General features: G+C 35.7%; 1 protein-coding gene across 2 annotated transcripts in view; it reads left to right on the top strand.

Moving 5' to 3' along the window:
* Positions 1 to 20,369, top strand: part of LOC103696902 (nuclear pore complex protein NUP205) — a 43,513-nt gene that overhangs the window by 349 nt on the left and 22,795 nt on the right. For both annotated transcript variants that reach the window (XM_026801056.2, XM_039130519.1), the window contains exons 2-25: positions 64 to 159; positions 962 to 1,036; positions 1,157 to 1,261; positions 1,406 to 1,516; positions 1,897 to 2,056; positions 3,903 to 3,985; positions 4,120 to 4,242; positions 4,341 to 4,568; positions 5,876 to 5,965; positions 8,746 to 8,907; positions 9,516 to 9,632; positions 9,712 to 9,918; positions 10,398 to 10,499; positions 10,576 to 10,719; positions 11,566 to 11,696; positions 11,802 to 11,921; positions 12,199 to 12,322; positions 18,339 to 18,536; positions 18,623 to 18,741; positions 18,904 to 19,054; positions 19,134 to 19,246; positions 19,328 to 19,409; positions 19,494 to 19,580; positions 19,665 to 19,742. In XM_026801056.2, coding sequence (XP_026656857.2) covers positions 64 to 159; positions 962 to 1,036; positions 1,157 to 1,261; positions 1,406 to 1,516; positions 1,897 to 2,056; positions 3,903 to 3,985; positions 4,120 to 4,242; positions 4,341 to 4,568; positions 5,876 to 5,965; positions 8,746 to 8,907; positions 9,516 to 9,632; positions 9,712 to 9,918; positions 10,398 to 10,499; positions 10,576 to 10,719; positions 11,566 to 11,696; positions 11,802 to 11,921; positions 12,199 to 12,322; positions 18,339 to 18,536; positions 18,623 to 18,741; positions 18,904 to 19,054; positions 19,134 to 19,246; positions 19,328 to 19,409; positions 19,494 to 19,580; positions 19,665 to 19,742 — 3,006 coding nt within the window. The remainder of the gene's footprint in view (positions 1 to 63; positions 160 to 961; positions 1,037 to 1,156; positions 1,262 to 1,405; positions 1,517 to 1,896; positions 2,057 to 3,902; positions 3,986 to 4,119; positions 4,243 to 4,340; positions 4,569 to 5,875; positions 5,966 to 8,745; positions 8,908 to 9,515; positions 9,633 to 9,711; positions 9,919 to 10,397; positions 10,500 to 10,575; positions 10,720 to 11,565; positions 11,697 to 11,801; positions 11,922 to 12,198; positions 12,323 to 18,338; positions 18,537 to 18,622; positions 18,742 to 18,903; positions 19,055 to 19,133; positions 19,247 to 19,327; positions 19,410 to 19,493; positions 19,581 to 19,664; positions 19,743 to 20,369) is intronic.

Raw genomic sequence — 20,369 nt, forward strand, 5'->3', positions numbered from 1 at the left:
CTGTCTCCTCTTCTCCTTCCTCTTCTCGCTGCTGACGGCTTCTTGATTTCGTCGGGTGCGCAGAGCCCCAAGGCGTCCGATCGATCTCAAGTCCAATCCAAGGAAATCAGGCTTCCCGATTCATCACCGATCACGCTGGACGACATGGATGTACAGATTGTGAGTTTCTTGATCTCTTCTAGTTGAATTTCGCTTCTTATTTTTCTCGATAAAATCTTCTCCATAGATTCAGATGATTAGTTAGACCAAGAGTTTTTAATACATGGCCGGGATTGCTCCATCCTTTCTCTCAAAAGAACTGGCAAGAAAGAGGGCACTCAGTGGCAAAAAGAAAACTTGGTTCTTTCTCCCTTTTCTGATAAATCTGCTTCTTTGAATCATATGGTTGCCATACACAAGCTTCTAGCAAGAGAGCAACATTAGTTATCTCAATGTATTTTATTTTTTTCTTGTTTTTTAAATCTCCACACTCTTCAGCATTTCTGCATGCTCCTGTCATTGGTCTTATTGATACTTTTGTTTTGTTTCTTAAGAGTAATTTCTTTTTTTGTTTCTGGTTTTTTTTGTCTCTTCTCTTCTCTGAGTCTTCAGAAAACTGACATCGATGCATGATTTTGCTCCTCATCATTCTTGAAATCTTTTGACATCTGTGAGAATCTAGAGACAAGCAATCATGATCACCTTATTAGTTGTCAACAACATTGGCTGCACTGGCATGCCCCTTTATATTGAATATATATTCTTGAAATTACATATGACATCATGCGCCCTCCTATAAAATTTAGTAAACACACTAAATTTTGAAACTAGACTGGTGTCTAAAAGGGGTATAATAAGTTCCTACCATAAATCACATTTTGATTGAAAGATTGCACTTGAGTATTGGCTTAAATCTTGGAGCTGCACAATGTATCTAATATGTATGGTTAATCCATCTTATTTTGTTTATTATGATATTCAGGCGTTGAAATTGAGTGACGATCTCAATTTAAATGAAATCGAGTGTGTTCGCTTACTAGTTTCTGCCAATAAGGAGGTATGCTTTCTTGGTGTTTCTATTAAGAATTTGCTAGTGGTAACGCATAGGAGCAGTTTATATTCAACTGTCGCATGGAATATTATTTCCGTTATAATACTATGCAAGCATTTTTTCCAGTGGGTTTTACTTGGGCGAGAGCCATTGGAGATATTTCGACTCGCAGCAGGCCTCTGGTACATGGAAAGAAGAGATTTCATAACCTCTTTGTACACCCTCTTACGGGTAAGTTCATCAATTCAATATTTGATGAAATTGTATCTGGTAGGACCAAGTTCTCCTTTTCGGGTCTTCGATAGTACTTGCTTTTCCCTCTCCCTTTGTTCTTGCTTCTCAAGTTAAAAATTTGTATGCCCTTCTTCTGTACAGGCTGTTGTACTTGACCAGGGGCTGGATGCCGATCTTGTGGCTGACATTCAGAAGCACCTGGAAGATCTATTTATCTCTGGTCTCCGGCAACGGCTGATTATGCTCATAAAGGTTGGGGATTTTTCCAAATACAGGCTTAGTTTTCATCTTTTGTTAAACGAGGTCAACAATGACTGCTATTAGTGCTGGAAACATGATTATTTTTACTTGCATCTTACCCGATCTAATCACAATTTAATGTCCTCTTAGTTTCTTCGCTTATTACATTAGGTTAACTACCAATGTTATTATTAGTACTGACAATATGGCTACCTACATTTCCAGATTATACAATTGAACTCAGTTTTTTATTTGTTAGCAACAGATCCAATAGCAATGTCTTGTTTTGCATGCTTTTAGTTTGTACACTTGGACTTACTGCCATGGTTTCAATAGTTGTGATGTAGAGTTGATGTCGGTTTTTGTGTTGCTTCACTTTCTTCTATCAACAGGAACTAAATCGAGAGGAACCGGCTGGTTTTGGTGGCCCTAATTCTGAATGTTATGTTCTTGACTTCAGAGGTGCTATCGTCCAACGACGAGCTGTTGTTTCTCGGGAAAGATTGAGTCTTAGCCACTGCCTTGTTCTTTCTGTACTTGTTACGCGGATGAGTAAGCTAGGCTTTGTTCAAGCTTATTAGATAATATTATTTTGCCAGTCCCATACTGCAGTTTGAGGCATTTGACTCTTATATTCTTTTAAAAATTGAGTTTAAAAAAGGTTCTGTCTAATCTATAAATGCAAAAGAAAATTCCTTAGTCTCATGCTTTAACTAGTTTTGTGCTTTTACTTGAACTTTAGGTACATTAGGGTACATACTACTATTTAAAGAGAAATTAAGTTTTGCACTATATCTATGTTGCTCGATGAGAATATGTGTTGAGGTGTCAGATGTACTTATTCATGGCATTTTGTTCTTTCTGACATTATAACCAAGGAAAACCTTTCACTTTCATTTAGATAGCTTTCAAACATCAATCATCAAATTAATTATCATTAAACTCACCTAAACCAACAACATTTGCACCATATATGGTTTATGGATCAAGATATCCTCCAATAAAAGTTTGGGGATGTTTTACTTTTGCAACCATCTCTTGACTTAATGTCGACCTTTATATTGGAATTGGTGTCAACTACTTGGTTATGACAACTTTAATAAGTCGACATAGTGAATATACATGTAACTTGGAAGAGCCATATGTTATGTATATAGCCTAAGTTTTATTCAATGGTGGTGCAAGTCTCTAAGGTTTCTCTAGGAATGCAAATTTTGACATGGGAAATTCTATTTTCTCTAAGGAGACATCACATGACAAACAGCCGACTAAAAACAAAATGTATTGAAATTGTTAAATAGTGTATATTGAAATTGTTAAATAGTCCATGTATCCCTGTAATTTAATGTCCTTTTATTAGTCTTCCATGATGATTGTTATCCTTGTTCTGGGATGCTTGCTGTTTGCTATGTTCATCCTAGATGTAAATCCTACACTTCATCAAGTTTTCTTTTGCATATGTTTTTCCATCTCGGTTCCACGAATTCCATACAAGTTTGTTTTCATAATAAGTCAGTAATATTTTTTGGGGTCCTAGTGGTTGAGGGTCTTTTTCCAAAGGGTAGAGGTGACTTCTCAAGCAAAGATGGAGTAATATGCATGTATCATACCTCCTTCTTGTTCCCAACCTTGTGCCTGTGCTCTTTGAACTCCTCTGATTTGTTTCCCTACCCTTTGTGCTTGACCTTTCTCATATTGAAGCCTGGCACTTATTGAATGTGGTTTTTGGCGTGCCCAAGGCTTTCAGTAAGGCGGGTTTTGTTATTGGGCATGTGAAGTTGAATATTTAGATGCTGCAATTGGGTAGTGATTCAAGGAGGACATGGTAAACTGCCGAGGTATATAGAAGTAGCAATGAGGTGGTTGTGGTGGAGTATGGTGAAGCTAGCAAGCTATGAATAGATTTAGGTATGCATCATTTGGACCATGGAAGTAGAATTACTTATTAGATCTGCAGAGATGCTGCTTTTGGAAAGACTTGGGTTGGATATATCCATGATTTGACTTAAAACGGATTGAATAATGTTTGCTGTTTGTGCGAACTTCTTCTAATTACATTCACGTGGAAATCTTCATATTGAGGGTTCAGTATCACTGTCCTCAAGCCTACTATTTGAAGTAATATGCATAGTGCTGAGTGGTTGGAATACTTCACTAAGATGCTGTAATGTTGAACACTCATTATAGGAGTCAGATGTTTCTGTTCCATTTATTATGCTTATAGGAGATGAAGTTAGATTTTGTTGTTATATATTCAGCAATTTTAACTTGGTAATATATTTTTACCTAATTTGTTGCCTATATATCAAACAAGGATCCATCCCCTCCCCATTGAGTGAATTTACTTCCCCTCAGGCAAAGACTTGATTATATTGCTGTTCGTTTTTACTTTTTGCAGGTCCAAAAGATGTAAAGAATGTATTTGAGACCCTAAAAGATTGTGCAGCTGAAGTTGATACTGATGCCACTGTACAGCTTCAGGTCTAAATCTAAATCTGTATCCTGCTCATGCTATGTCCCAGATTTATTCTTGTCTTATTTTTCTGGTTTAGGTTTTATGTATATTTTTATCTGTGGTCATTTTAATCTCATTACATGTTGTTTTTCCATTGCAGATAACATTCAGCCTTCTGTTTTCTCTTGTTATTGCTTTTATGTCTGATGCTCTAAGCACAATTCCTAACAAAGCCTCCACGCTATCGCTCGATGCCTCCTTCAGATATGAATTTCATGAATTAGTAAGATATGCTAGCAACATCTTTCCTTCTTTCTTTGTTGTCTCATATTTGTTAGGAATAATTCTGCTGGTGATAATTGATGACTTTTGCTCACCTAGGTGATGACTACCGGAAATAATCCTAATGTTGAGGGGTTTGTTGATGGTGTAAGACTTGCATGGACTGTATATTTGATGTTAACTCAAGATCAGAGTACTTCAAGAGATACTATCTCGGGTGTTCCATCCAAGGATATGACAAATATTTACTCATGCTTGGAACTTGTTTGCTCAAACAATGTTTTCCACTTTTTCTTGGCTAGAGTTCTCCAAGCTGCTGCCTATCAGGTCTGAGTGGTAACTGCAAACGTTGTTCGACAAAGGATATTATAATAATATATTTTATATTTACAGTGTGATGTTTGCGTGTGATAGCACAGGAAATCTCTTTCTTACTACTGCATTGACAGTTAAACTCAAATTGATGTGCCGTGTAGTTCTAGATACCGCCTTTTCCATTCTGTAAGACAGTAGAGGCTCCTACTGTTATTGCGTGTATCATCTGCTGTTGATGGCTTTATAAATTAACATATTCCTGCTGCTCTTGGTAATCAGTATGTTATGACAGTCCTTTCTCTTTTTTTTTTTTTTCTGATTTTGCAGTCATCACTATTTATGGAAATTAATGTCATTCTATGTAATTTTCATTTTCTTGTATCAAATGTCAAGAAGTGAATTCATGAAAATTCACTAAAAGCAAAAATTATCTTTATCATAACATACTCAAGTAACATTTTCTTCATCAGTGAAATCCAGCATTTGGAGATAGTATATAGTGGTGAGCTTCTTGAGAAATAAAAGAACTTTATTTGTGCATTTCAACATACATTTATTGTCTTCCAGAGAGGTCTGAGTTGAGAAGTAATGGAAGATATACAGTAAAAAGACAGATTCTATGTTTTCTAAAGGGAAAATAAAATTCACATGTCCTTGTAGTCCTAAATCCATTTTGCTGTCACTTGCTTACATCAATTTACTGAATTTTCTATTTTATGCATTTAAAATTTTTTATCCCTGGGGATTGTGGTTCTTGGCTTGCTGGTTTTCAGTTTATTTTGCGGTTACCTGATTTTTTCTTGTCGCATGTCCCTTGACCATGCATATGACTATTATGCAACCCTCAACACTTTCAGTTTGAAATTGTTTCCTTGTTGAGGGCTTTTGTTATTACCACATATATTTATCTGTTTTTTCTTATACATGCATACATACATACATACATATATCTATATATTCATTTCGATGTAATCTTTTCTCTTATATTTGATCTGGAACTTTCTGCTTGTATGGAAATTTATCTTTTGCTTATTGTACAATCGAGTTCTTCAGCTAATTGTCTGCATAATCTTATTCCTTCTATCACTTCCTCTTTTTGTGTTTGTTTTTACCAACCTACAAATCTGTGTTGGTATCAACCTCTTACACACCTGTTGGTGATCAAGAGGAAGGTGAAATGGACTGAGAGAAGTTTAGCTTTTGTTCTAGATGTATCAGGACTTTAATAGCTCTAGTTGTTAATACTGTATCAGTATCCAAGCCTCTGTTGATAGTTACTGTTTGGAGTGCTGACCCTTCTTTTACTTCATTTGGCACAGAATGACGACGAGGACATGGTCTATATGTATAATGGATACATGCATAAATTGATGATGTGCTTTCTTTCGAACCCACTTTCTAGGGACAAGGTCTGTATGTGGTTATTCTTTTGGTCCCCTGTTTTTTTGATGACAATATGATAACCGGGAATAACATACAGATGACTGAAATTTCAAGATTAAATTCTCACATCTCATAGATTGACATGATGTAATTTTTTATTGTTTAATTTTCTTTAGTGATAGAGCTATTAATATAGACATGTATATGTTTGGTATGGAGAAAATTAAGTTGTTTGGCCAGTTATTAATATCTGCCCATTTCTTTGCATTCTAAATGCAGTGGAATATATTATTTAAAATAAAAAGTGGAAGCCAAAAGAAGCTATATTACATGGTCTTTGTTATAACTTATAACTGTTGGAGTGCTGGATCCTTTTGTCATTAATAATGTTCTTTTATGGATCCAAACTGAATGTAACAGGACATAGCAATTAAAGCCGTTTAGCATATCTTTCTTTTGGAACAAAGAGAGTCAAGATATTTCTTTATTTTTGCTTTGGGAATTAAGCTTTCCAAAGGCATAAATGGGCCATAACTACCCCAAGGCTTGGCCATCAAGTTCCAGGCTGAGACTTGAAAATGTGGCTTCCAAGATGGATCCAACTTATAGAGAATCAGACCATGAAATGTCACCAAGAAAAGTTTGTGTGAGATAGGTTTGATTCTGAACTCAGCTTGGTTCTGCAAGACACCTATCTTGGATTGAGTTTGAGGCATGGTTTGTGGTGCCGGAAGCGGGTGTACCGACTCATACCTATTAGTAAACCAATATTCGGTTTGCGCTATATTGAGTGTCGGTACCGAGGACCGAACTGTACCTGTTAGATATCAGGACAGGTATTGAAACTGGTTCTACGAACCTTGCTTTCATGGGCCTTTTTGTTTTGAGTTTGGCTTGGCTTGCCCCTAGTACTACAATAGGATTGGCTAAAGCTAGTCCTTAACCCTGATCAGCACCCAAATTTCTCCATAATAAGATAGGTTATGACTTTGCAACTACATGTTTCTATTTTCTATTAGTAAACCAATATTCGGTTTGCGCTATATTGAGTGTCGGTACCGAGGACCGAACTGTACCTGTTAGATATCAGGACAGGTATTGAAACTGGTTCTGTGAACCTTGCTTTCATGGGCCTTTTTGTTTTGAGTTTGGCTTGGCTTGCCCCTAGTACTACAATAGGATTGGCTAAAGCTAGTCCTTAACCCTGATCAGCACCCAAATTTCTCTATAATAAGATAGGTTATGACTTTGCAACTACATGTTTCTATTTTCAATTGTATTATTATGGAATGTATGTTATCCTATGAATAGAGAAGTGTACTCCTACGTATGAGGAGAGGTGAAGGAGCAAGCTTGACATCATGAATACACAGACAAGGGTCTAAGCATTACACTGTTATTTATATGCCATGCATAAAATTATGATTCTAACATTCTTGTATGCACAAAATAGGGTAGCACCTAAAGGCTGCACTGATTGAGTGTTTGTAATATGCCTTTTCAACCAAGGTCTCATGCAACCGTGACTCATGCTTATGCCAATTTGGGGATGCTTGGTAGGCTTCTTCTGCCATGTGCTTACACCTCGAAGTATATTAGAACAATGAGATGAGTAGCACTGTTAAGAGGTTAAACACTACCGGTCCAAGATATTTAGGAATGCATCCTTGTGCATCTAGGCTATTTTAATCAATTGAAGGAAGTGATGACATGCTTGAATGACATTAATTTCGAACAGAAGATAGAAAACAAGCTAGGCTTACTTGGACATTGCTGTACTTAGGGGTGGCAATGGGCCAGGTTAGGTCTGGTTGGCTTTAGGATGTGTTAGAAAACCCTCAATCCATACCTGACCCATTTGCAGTTGGGTTTAGAAAAAATAGACCACATCAAACACATTTATTTTATATGGGTATCCAGCCTGCCAACCAAGCTATAGATCTTGACGTATCAATTATATACCTTAAAGAATGAGAACAAAACAAAGCTAAGAAGAGGGGAACTAGGGTCCAAATAAAGTGAGAGTGAAGAGGAAAGTAACAAATAGAAGAAAACACTTCTAGTCATTCAAACCAAGCCTCGACTGGTCTATGGTGCCCACCAAAATATTATCACTATTCTAGGGATCTAGGACTAGTTTTTAATGGCCTATCCAACGTTGGCTATGATGACCTATCGATTTTGGGGCCAGACACAAATCCAATCCATTTATGATCAAGTTTGTCTTCACTAACAGGAACTTGATGCAATTATAAGAACCTTTACCCGTATTAGTTCATTTGAGCTGCTTCGGGCTGGTTGGGTGGTCGAGGTTAGGAATTGCCACCTCTAACTATACTGCCTGTCCTCACGTCAAATACCATCTCGGAATTGGTTGGCCAGCAACGGGTTGCAAAATTGCTCTGGACTATTCAATCACACATCCTCTTTTGAGACAAATGAAAAAAATGATTCATATTAACGGATTTTTGAGAAATTGACTTAGATTATTAATCATGCTAGTGCTATTTATTCCTTTAAAAGTCATAGGCAATTCAGAGCCATATCTTCTACTGTGCTAACATATGGTTATAAAGACAGAACTTGAATTAGAAATTTGAGGCTTTTGTTAGTGTTTTGATAGGCTTTGCATTCCATCATGTCATGAGATCAAGAAATTTATTTACTTTTCGTGATATGTTCTATATTCTTCTCATTTTGGCTTGTGATGACTTAGAAGTACATTGTAGAAAGATATAATGATTTTGTAGATGTTTAGTTTCTTTCTACCTAAGCTTTCTCTTGATCAATCATGATCATGTAATAGGTGAAGGAAATGAAGGAGAAAGCTATGAGTGCGCTGAGTCCATATATCTTGTTGGGATCAGATGACTTCAGAGGTGACACTTTTAGTGATCCACGGCAGGTGACCCAGATGAGTTGTCAGCCATTTGTGTCGCTGTTAGAATTGGTCAGGGAAATTTATCAGGTAAATCTATGCACTTTTCCTTTCTCAAATCTACTTTTTTTCTTCAATCATTTGTTTTGTGGAAAACTTCACTTGTGCTAGCTAGTTTTTTTTTAATGTATATATATTTTTACACAATCTTTTATATGCCAATAAGGCTGTGAAAATTTTATATTTTTTGTTGATTCTTTTAGCTAGTAAGTAGATAGGATAAGTGAATTATGATGCAAGTTTCAAGATCCTCATTGTGATGGGGGATGTGGCATATGAATGGTAAAGTAGTTGATTAGTATAGACAGTATCAGATAGAGGCTCACATATTGTGTTGGTCATGGTTTTGATTCTGTAATTTTACTATTTTGTGGTGTAGAAGTTTTATAGAAGGGCTAATCTGACAATATTCAGATGAATCTGTATCTGGCCTGCGTGGAGGTTAGATCTATATTCTGACAAGTTGTCATGCTGATGATTAATCATAATTCAATATCAATGTGTTAGTGCAAAATCTAAAAAATATGTAATCATAATTCACGCGGTGGTATGATTCTTGTTGTGGTCATTGTTTTAACTCCCTCTTTTCGTTGTGACTGAATATTAATATACTTTTGTTCCAACTCACATTTTATCAGAAAGAGCCAGAGCTGTTGTATGGGAATGAAGAGTTGTGGACATTCATAAACTTTGCTGGAGAGGATCATACCAATATACGGACTCTTGTGTCTTTCTTGAGACTGCTTAGTACTCTGGTACGGCGAAAGTACCTCTAATGTTTGGTTTGCAATTCAAAAATTTCAAATTTCGAATTATTTTATTTGGATTTTTCAGGCTTCTAATGAGGAGGGTGCATCAAAAGTTTTTGAGTTACTCCAGGGCAAAATGTTCCGGTCAATAGGTTGGAGTACCTTGTTTGATTGCTTATCTATTTATGAAGATAAGTTCAAACAGTCTCTGCAAACTTCTGGAACCATGTTGCCTGAATTTCAGGAGGGTGATGCACAAGCACTTGTTGCATATTTAGATGTTCTTAAGAAGGTATGGACTTGTAACTATTGTGCTTGTTTCAGTATTATCTATCTATTTCTTGATGTCTCTGGCACTATCGCTGCATGCTGTTGAACCTATCCTTGCATGTTTTTTCATACTTGTTTTACTTCCTTTTGCCTATTGGCCTGCAGCCTCGTACCCTTTGTCCGAAATACTGACGACAAGGGTTTCAAACTTCTTCTGTTGCCTAGATTGTCCTGAGATTATATGAATGAAATATATGCACTTATGAAACACAGAAAGTTCAATGTTTAGATTAACTGTCAGAGATCTTCATTTCTTTTTCTATCCATTTAAATCTCCTCATCTTAGGCACAATTGATAAATGCCATGGTTTTGTGGTTATTAGGCAGCCTATTGATTTGTTATGTGATGGTTACCATTATGGTTTTTCTTTTACCTAGATCATTTCATTTTTTCTCTCTCAGTGTTTTTAACCAATGTTAGAAGTGGATAAAATGCTGTAGGTGGTGGAAAATGGAAATCCTATTGAAAGGAAGAAATGGTTTCCAGACATTGAACCCTTATTTAAGCTTCTCAGTTATGAAAATGTGCCTCCATATCTAAAGGTTGGAATCTGCCATGTCCTTTTTATACAACTTGCCTGAGCATTGGACATTAGCGAATATAACACTTTATCTGCAGGGAGCATTGCGAAATGCTATAACTGCTTTCATCAAGGTGTCTCCAGTCCTAAAAGATGCTATCTGGAATTACCTTGAGCAATATGATCTTCCTGTAGTTGTTGGTCCTTCAGTTGGTAGTGGTGGGAAGCATGTAGCAACACAGGTATGGTTCTCGGTGTTGGTTTCTGTTGTGCCTTTTATTTTGTTAAGCCAGGTCTCTGCTAAAAGCACTTGACAAACTTGTAAAACTATCATGAGGAAAACATATTGTTTTCTTAAGCTGCTCTTGGTCTACCAGCAAACAAGGCAAGCCATTGTGCTTGTCCAACAGTTTTCAGTTTTTCCTGGCTTTCCTGCTTTGTCTCTGCTTCATGGACTTTGTTCACGTTAATATCAATGATCATAAATTATGTATTCAATGAATATATTACTACATCATTAGCAGTTATGTTTTGGTTTCTTGTCTGGAATATGTCTAAACTGTTTGGTCTTGTTCCGATGGGGTACTATGTTACTGCTGATATTCAGTTATATTCCAGCTTTGGTGTTAAGAGTGTCACTTATAGAGGACTCCTTGCAATTCCATGTAAATATTGTCAATCACAATGCCTGTGTTAGTTTTGTTTATATGTTTGTTTTTGCTTTCATAAAAATTTCTTCGCAAAGATTCAGACCATCTGGTTATAAAGTGGTTAATTCTTGTATGGATGTTTTAGAAAGTCATTTAATAGGACATCTGATTTGATTACTTCATGAAGTAGTCCGTCTCAATATAAAACTCATGAGACTGCAAGAGATGAACTTCTGTAATTTTGCTTCATGAGAGGAACTTATGAAATGCTTCAGCATCTATAAGTAAGAGTAAAAAAATAGTAGATGATGTAGGATGACGTAGGATGATGGTTTAATCTGAACAGCTATCTTGTGCATGGCGGGTGGAAGTATGATATATGTTATTTCTTCCATCTGCTTCTGATGCATCAATAATAATACGCTTTAAATTTGACAGGTTTATGACATGCGGTTTGAGCTGAATGAAGTGGAAGCAAGGAGGGAAAGATACCCTTCTACGATATCCTTTCTTAACTTGTTAAATGCTCTTATCGCAGAAGAGAGAGATGTCAGTGATAGAGGCCGAAGGTACTGACGTGCTATCAGTTGAGAAATGTTTATAGTTTATACTGTTCCCAGCCTCCAATCTCATTGTTAATTTGTACTTAAATAGCTTTTTTTTTGGTTTATCAGGTTTGTTGGGATCTTCAGATTTGTTTATGATCATGTGTTTGGGCCTTTTCCTCAGAGAGCCTATGGTGATCTTAGTGAAAAGTGGCAATTAGTTCTCGCTTGCCTTCAGCACTTCCGAATGTGAGTATTATTTCTGAAAACATTAATTAAATATTCAATCAGAATCTGTCTTTTCAGTTGGGTTTAGGCAGATATTTGTTTGCGTTAGGATATTTTCTTAAAGACCGCCTTTCCCACATAGATTTGACTCATTTGTTGCTGATTTCATCTTGATCGACTTTTCTGCCAGTTCTTTAGCTAAACTAGAAAAACCTATTGTTCATATGCTTGATGAAGTTTTCTGTTCCAGAATTTATGAAAACCTTGAGATGTTTGATTAAATCTGCTGTATTGGCAGGGTTTTGAGCATGTACGATATCAAGGATGAAGATATTAGTAGTGCTGTTGACATGTCTCAGCCTTCAGCCATGGCGCATATCTCCCCACTCGAGAACCAGCTTCCTGTGCTGGAACTGCTGAAAGTATGCATTTGTTTTTGTTAATATATCTGATATGGTATGCATTTTTTGTTTTCCTAATTTGTTTATTTATCTGATATAGATATTTTAGGGGACCATTGCTTGGTGCAATGGTGAAAGGCTTTGGTTGACAATCACAGTGGTGCAGGTTCATGTCCTAGGGCAGCCATTTGGCGGAAAAAAGATGCCAAAAGTTAGGTTTGTCCCCAGTTTGCCCCACCCAGGACTCTGATTTTTGGGACCCTAACTGGGTAGAAAGTGAACGTGTATCCGATATGTGTGGATATTTTGGTTCTTGATGCTGCTGAAATCTGCTTACATTGATTATTGGAGCTAGGAATATACTCATTTTATATTATTCGTCAAACTATCTTTTGTTTTTGAGTGTATAATACAAGTGGCTGGTTTATATACGAAGGTAGTATACAGATGTCCGATAATATGAGCTATGGAAAACCTTTTATATTTGCCTTATATAGTGTTAATTTATAGAAAAGTTGAAGATATGATTTTTTTTTTTTATGCCAAAGTGTCTTATAAATTTAAAATATTTGTAAACTAATAAATTCAATGATTTGCTTGTGCATGAATGATTTTATGACTAAAAGGAAGTATTCTTAAATGTTTTTATATCATATTTTAATAAAATTTAGGGAATGATTTCTAATTGTAAACCCTTCCAATGCTAGTGAATCTTTCAACAGGTGATGTATTGATCATGTTTTCTCTTTATTAGATAGTCGACTAGATAATAAATTGTACGACTTAAATTTGGTGTTTTATAAAATTTTTATGTAAACCTGGTGAATGTTTTTGGAATGAAACAACCTTCAATATCGAAAATTGAGTGATATATATGTAACTTGAAATATAACTTTATTAAAAACTTTTTTTCTCTTCTTTTTCGTAATGAAAATCACTAGACGTTAAGTTGTACAGACACGGGGGCTTTGTATCTTTCGGAGAATGTCCATGTTTGGACTCCATTGAGAAGTAAACAAGCCCTTGCTCCTGATGGGCTATTTGTGCTAGGGAAAGGGGGAAGTTTGCCTATATTAATTTGTAGACGCATTTTGTGCCTTGAGAAACACATTAGAAGAATTTTGGAGAGACATTTGCTCGACAAACAGGATAATCATTAGCGGATGTTGAGTTTGATTACATTATGGGATTGATTATGAATTTTACAACTAGAATTAATGGGTTTTCTCTTACTCTAATTGTCATCTTATTTTGGTACTAGTTCAATGTATTTTATTTATATGTATTTTTCTTGTGGTAAAGAATATTAAGTTTTTACTTGTTGATGCTGGTTTCTGGGTGAAATTTGTTGGCTAAAATGTATTATACTGTTTGGCTTAAGGTCTCTGGCACCATGGTCTGTATCAACTTCATATGCTAGAGCTGTTTAATGAAATATGTAACTAAAATGTTTGCTGCATGCAACTTTCTGTAAACAATTTAATATGTTCTATATTAGGAAAATATAGGTACTGAAGTACCATTATGTTTTCTTTATTTGTTTTGACACTTTGAGATGTCTTTCCACGGTACATTTGCTTGTCCTCACTCCTCAGTTTGATTCATCATGATCTCCCTTTTGTTGCTATCACTGAATAATATGCCACTGTAATTTGGAACTTGAAAAATATTTGGGTGGAAGCTATTCACATTGTTTTTGGGATACTCTTGTTTAGATAACCTGCCAATTGACGAGCATGATTTTGAGGTTAGGTTCACTCTGCAAATCATTCTGGGCAGAATACTCGTATGTAGCTATCTTAGATTATATAATCATATAGATAGGATTGAGCATCCAAAGATGATGTGTTATATGATTTGTCATATAAGTAGGATTAAGCATCCAACAATGATGTGGGATTTATCTTCTGCTTTTTATGTTATTCACATGTCTCCAAGCAGTAGAACTCGTGGTGATTAAATGATGATATAAGTTGCTTTCATGCAGTTGCTGCCCTTTTCTAAATGGTGGTATTTTCAATTATCTTCAGGTAGATGGTTATCAGTTTTTGTATAATCATAAAACGATAGTCACATCATATAAGCATGAATCCTTAAAAAATTGTTAGGGCGTTCTTTACTAGTGACATGCTGCATCGGACCCCTAGTGTAGTGAAAAGTGGGCAATGGTCTACTAGGGATTTCACCTGAAGCGATGTGACATATTGATGCCTGGATGTGGTGAGAGGTAGGGAAGGATGAGAAGTGGGTAGAAATGTTACCGCAGGAAAGTAGGATACGTTTAGCAACTTGAAAAATAAATTGTTGACAGAGAAATTGATGGAGCTAGTAGATACAATGGCTAGGAGGAGAGTTCACATAGCCTGCCTGCAATAGACTAGTGCATAGGAAGACAAGAAAAAGTAGTTGGCAAGACATGTTATAAACTTTGGTATGCTCGTAAAGATTGGAATAAAAACAGAGTTGGAATTATTGCAGATAAGATTCATAAGAATTTAAAAGATGAGGTTGTACACATTAAGTGTGGGAGATAGAATAATCTTGATATAATTGATGTTAGGAAAGGAGTCTATTGATATCATTAGTGCTTATGCCCCTCAATTAAGACTGGACGATGCTACAAGGCAATGCTTTGGAGAGAAAATGAATGGATTGATTCTAGAAATTCCTAGTGAAAAAAAAAGATTTATAAGAGATATGATCGGGCACGTGGGGATATACGATGTAGGTTTTGAAGGAGTGCATGGAGGGTATGGTTTCGGTGATAGAAATGAGGAAAGAGATGCCATTCTGGAGTTTGCAACGGCATATGACCTAGTATTGGCTGATACCTATTTTAAAAAGGACTCTCACTTCATGACTTTCAAAAGTGAGTATAGTAGTCAAATAGATTCCTTCTTTACTAGAATGACTGGTCGAGTTTTGTATAAAGATTGTAAGGTTATATTGGATGAGAGTTTAACTATCCAACATAGATTGGTGCTTTTAAATGTATATATTAGGAAATGGAAGAGAAAGACGAAAGAAAATTGGAATTTGAGGACTGGTCGGTGGAATTTGCGAGGAGAGAAACAAATGACTCTTAAAGATGGAATGGTAAAGGAAAATGGGGCTTAGATGTGGAAATCAATTATATGTAGGAAGATATGACAGACAATATTTAGAAACTAGGTATAGAGGTATTGGAGAATTAGAGGGAAAAAAGCCATGAGGTAAGGAAACTTGCTGGTGGAATTATAACATTCAGTTGGTTAAGGCTAAAAGGGAGTGCTGTGGAAGACTATTAATATGCAGCAATAGAGATTTAGAGAAGCATATTAAAGCTATAAGGTGGCCAAGAGGGAAATTAAGAAGCGATATGATAGGCTAGGTTCGAGGCATATGAAGAGAAAGATATATATAAGATTGCAAGACTAAGAGAAATGAAAACTAGAAACTTGATGCAGGTTAAATGCATCAGAGATGGAGATCAAAAAGTTTTAGTTAAGGAGAACGAGATCAAAGAAAGATAGAGAAGTTATTTTGATAAGCTATTTAATGGAAGTCACATAGATAATTTAGGTTGTCTTACTTGTTCTATTGAGGATAGAAATGTTAAATATACATGCAGAATTGGAGTATTTGAGGTAAAGGAGGCTATAAAAAAGATGAAAATAAAAAAAAACAGTTGGACTTGATGAAATCCCTATCGAGGTTTGGAAGTATTTAGGTGACGTGGAGTAACCTCGTTGATAAGTTGTATAATAAGATTTGAAGACCAAGAAGATGCTTGGTGAATGAAAGAAGAGCACCAAAGTACTGATTTATAAGAATAAAGATGTTGTTCAAAATTGTTCCAACTATCGCAGTATTAAACTCATGAACGATGCTATGAAACTTTCGAAGAGGATGATTGAGCACAAATTGAGGTGTGGCACAAAAATATCAAGGAGCTATTTTGGTTTTATGCCAGGAAGGTCGACGATGGAGGCTATTTTTTTTCCTTCAGAGGTTAATGAAGAAATATATAAAAAAGAGAGAAAATCTCCATATAGTTTATATTAATTTAGGAAAAGCATATGATAGAGTCCCTAGAGAGTTTTATGATGGTTATTAGAAAAGAAAGGATGCGTATGATGGATTGATTACTAGTGTGAGAACTATTGGTGTAATACTAGTAAGTCTGTAGTCATAAGAGGTTGACACATGATCTGCTCTATGTCCTTACCTTTTTGCGTCAGTCATAGATTAGCTTATTAGACATATTCAGGACAATATTCCTTAGTGCGTGTTATTTGTGGATGATATAATCTTAGTGGACGGTCAGGGTTAATCATGAGTTGAAATTATGGAGAAGTGTATTAGAATCAAAGAATTTTAGATTAAGTAGGACCAAGACGGAATATATGCAATATAATTTAGTAAAATTAGAAATTGAGATGAAGGTTTCATGAAAATTGAGGAACATGAAGTTCCAATAATGATCATTTTTAGTATATAGGCTCGATTTTTCATAAGAAAGGGGAGATTGAAGAGGATGTTATCCATATGATTAAAGCAGGTTGGACAAAATGGAGAAGTGCAATTGGTTATTTTGTTATCATAAAATACATGCCAAGTTGAAGAAAAAAAATTATAGGATAGCCATGCACCATCTATATTTATGATATAGATGTTGGGTAGTTAGAAAATAATATGTGCACAAGATGGGTGTGGCCGAAATGAGAATGTTGAGATGGATATATGGTAATATCAGAAAAGATGGAATAAGAAATGAAATCATTTGCAAAAAAGATGGAGGTAGCTCAAATTGAGGACAAATTGACAAAAGGATGATTTAGATGGTTTGAACTTGTACAACTAAGGTACGCTATCTCGGTATCGAGCCTCATACTGGTGCCACCCTGTCGTTGTGCCGGTACACTCGGTACAAGGGCCAGTTCAGTGCATCGAGCGTCGGTACGTCTCCCATATTATATACTGAACCGGTACAGTATGTACACACAGAAAAGCACTTATTTTTTAGGCTAAGAAGCCCGATGTGCTAGCGCTTGTGACCCAAGCCTAAAGTGATTGACTAATAAGAAAGTGATAGGAGTCGTGCTCAGCTTTCTTTCTTTTATTTAGCCAAGGATATTCTTCTTCACCTTTCTTCAAAAATGGAAACTAAAGCGTTGACATCACCTTCTGTGAACATAGGAGTGATTTAATACTTCTAGAAGGAAAGAGAGGTAGAGGTAGATTGAAAGGAAGGGCTTGACATCTCAATACCTCTTAGAAAGTATTTCCTTAAACCAAGCGGAATGCAGGGAAGGGATTCATGTAGCCGAACCCAATTAGTTTTGGATTAAGGCTTAGTTGAGTTGAGATGACTTGAATATTTAACCATACTACATGAGAACTTAACCTAATTTGTTTTGTTGTCTTGGACCACGCCAAGCATCTCATGCTTGTCAGTTCCTCAAGGGAATTAGATATAATGAACAAATTGGAAAATAACAGAAGGTTTTACTGATAATATGGTGGAGGGCCTATGCAAACTTCTGTAATTTTGTGCACATTGGCCTTCCGTGTGACCTCTTTGCAGTAGCTGCTCATATATGGTCATAAAAAATTTCTATTGCCATTTCATCATTGTTGTGATTGGTCTTGAATTTATTAGATATATTTATAATATTTTCTTCTTTGAAACATTTGTGTTTGTTGGACCAATATGTTAGGTTGCCATCTTTAGTACATTATGTATGTATTTTTTTCAGATATTATTTCTTTTTTTGAGAAGTGATGAGCAAGCCCAGAGGATTCAAATAATGAAACGGTTACAGAAACTTTTCTTTTTTCATTAGTTGTTTTTCTCGTTTTATCCAAAGTATGGCTGTTAAATTTCTCTCTTTACTGCTCTAGATTCTTCTTATTCTTCATATGTGCAGTGTAGTGCCTTTTTATCTTTTTTTTTATAAATATTTTTGCGGGCTGCTTTTGTGTTCGATATATCTTGTTTACATTAAATGTTAATCAAACAAGTAATTCTGTGTCTGGTTTGTGAATAATGTTGCAGGATTTTATGAGTGGTAAGATAGTTTTTCGTAATATAATGAGTATCATTTTATTGGGGGTAAACACTATAATTAATGAGCGGAGTACCCAAACGTATGGCCAACTATTGGAGAAAGCTGTGCACCTTTCACTGGAAATAATTATTCTTGTTATGGAAAGGGATTTGTTTCTTGCTGATTTCTGGCGCCCATTATATCAGGTTATCGTCTTTAGACTGTTTGGAATTTTTCCTATTGTTCCTTTAGATTGAGTTTACATCTTCTCTCACTATCTGAACTTGTACAGCCTTTGGATATTATTTTATGTCAAGATCATAACCAAATTGTTGCATTGCTGGAGTATGTGCGATACGATTTTCTACCTCAAATTCAGCATTGTTCAATAAAGATCATGAGTATTCTCAGGTACTTTGTTTTTGGCTGATTGCTAAGTCATGCTGATCTTACATTCATTTGCAATGATTTTTTGTTCTTGGAGTGTATATGATGTTTGTTTGCATAAAATTGGCAGCGAGTCTTATCTGGTAATTGAGTTGCGAACTTACCCCTAAAGTGGCTTCTTGACAGTTCTAGAATGGTTGGCCTCGTACAGTTACTGTTGAAATCAAGTGCAGCAAAATGCCTGATTGAGGATTTTGCAACCTGTTTGGAGTTACGTTTCGATGAGTATCAGGTTATAGAGAACACGAAAGATGATGCTGGTATTCTTATATTGCAGGTTGTATTAAATATATTTTTCTCCAAACACCTTAATGTAGATTTGAGAAGATTTTAAATGTTGTTTTGGTTCTCTCCAGCTTCTCATTGATAATATTGGTCGCCCAGCACCAAATATCACACATTTGCTTCTTAGATTTGATGTTGATAGTCCTGTGGAGCAGACAATATTGCAGCCAAAAGTTCATTACAGGTTTGACATTTCCTAACATATTTATAGTGGCATGTTACCATGTGTAATGATCTAACCAGAGTTATTGAGCACTCTGTGCAGTTGTTTGAAAGTAATTCTTGATAACTTGGAAAAGCTTTCAAAGCCAGATATAAATGCTTTACTGCATGAGTTTGGTTTTCAGGTTTGCTAGATTTTTTTGCTTCCCTATTCAACATCTTTCTATTTCAAATCTTTTGGAGATTTTTAAGACTGTTACTGCATGCAGCTTCTGTATGAATTATGCCTGGACCCCCTATCCAGTGGGCCAGTAATGGATCTTTTGAGCACAAAGAAATACCAGTTCTTTTCTAAGGTGCTTCTTAATTTGTCAGTATTAGTTTTGCAATTAAATTTCCTTTGCCCCCCTATATCTTTGATGCATGTAATTCAATTTCAGCACTTGGAAACAATTGGTGTTGCTCCACTCCCCAAAAGGAGTAACAATCAGGCACTTCGCATTAGCTCTCTTCATCAGGTAATGCAATTTTTATATGTGGGTATGTTTTCTCAGCCATGAATTAAATGAAATTCCTTATGTGAACTGTTAACACAAGTACTTTGGATCAGGTCGATTGCAAACATGATTAGTTTATGATTGTTTATGATACCTATTTTGACAAAATGAGCAGAACTATATATCCTCCTTGAAAACAGTGCTGGCCATGGCATATCTTCTGCCCTTGCTTGGTGGTTCTCTTTGCCTATATGGTGTGAAAGCTTTATAATCATAGCTAATAGTTATTGATTCGAAGTTCTCTGCTTCAACTTCTTATGACTCATGCTCTAGGTCTATATCAGTATTATCACCTGAAATGGTTAAAATAATGATGAAATCGGACAAAATAAAATATTGTAATAACAGTTTCCAGTGTATTCTTTGAATCATGAGCATATATATAATGGCATTGCTTTATTTGTTGCAAGGAAATTCAGGTACTATGGTATACTAACAGACGTTCTGCTGTTAATAATGGATTTTGGAAAATAGAATTGAGTGAAAAGTAATAAGCATCTACTATGACAATAATAATTTGCACGACCTGGACTGAATCCAGACTGCAAAGTTGAAGAATTGATGCTTCGCTGGTTACTTATATGATAA

This window comes from Phoenix dactylifera, chromosome 9, assembly GCF_009389715.1.
Source record: "Phoenix dactylifera cultivar Barhee BC4 chromosome 9, palm_55x_up_171113_PBpolish2nd_filt_p, whole genome shotgun sequence".
In the NCBI taxonomy this organism is placed as follows: domain Eukaryota; kingdom Viridiplantae; phylum Streptophyta; class Magnoliopsida; order Arecales; family Arecaceae; genus Phoenix; species Phoenix dactylifera.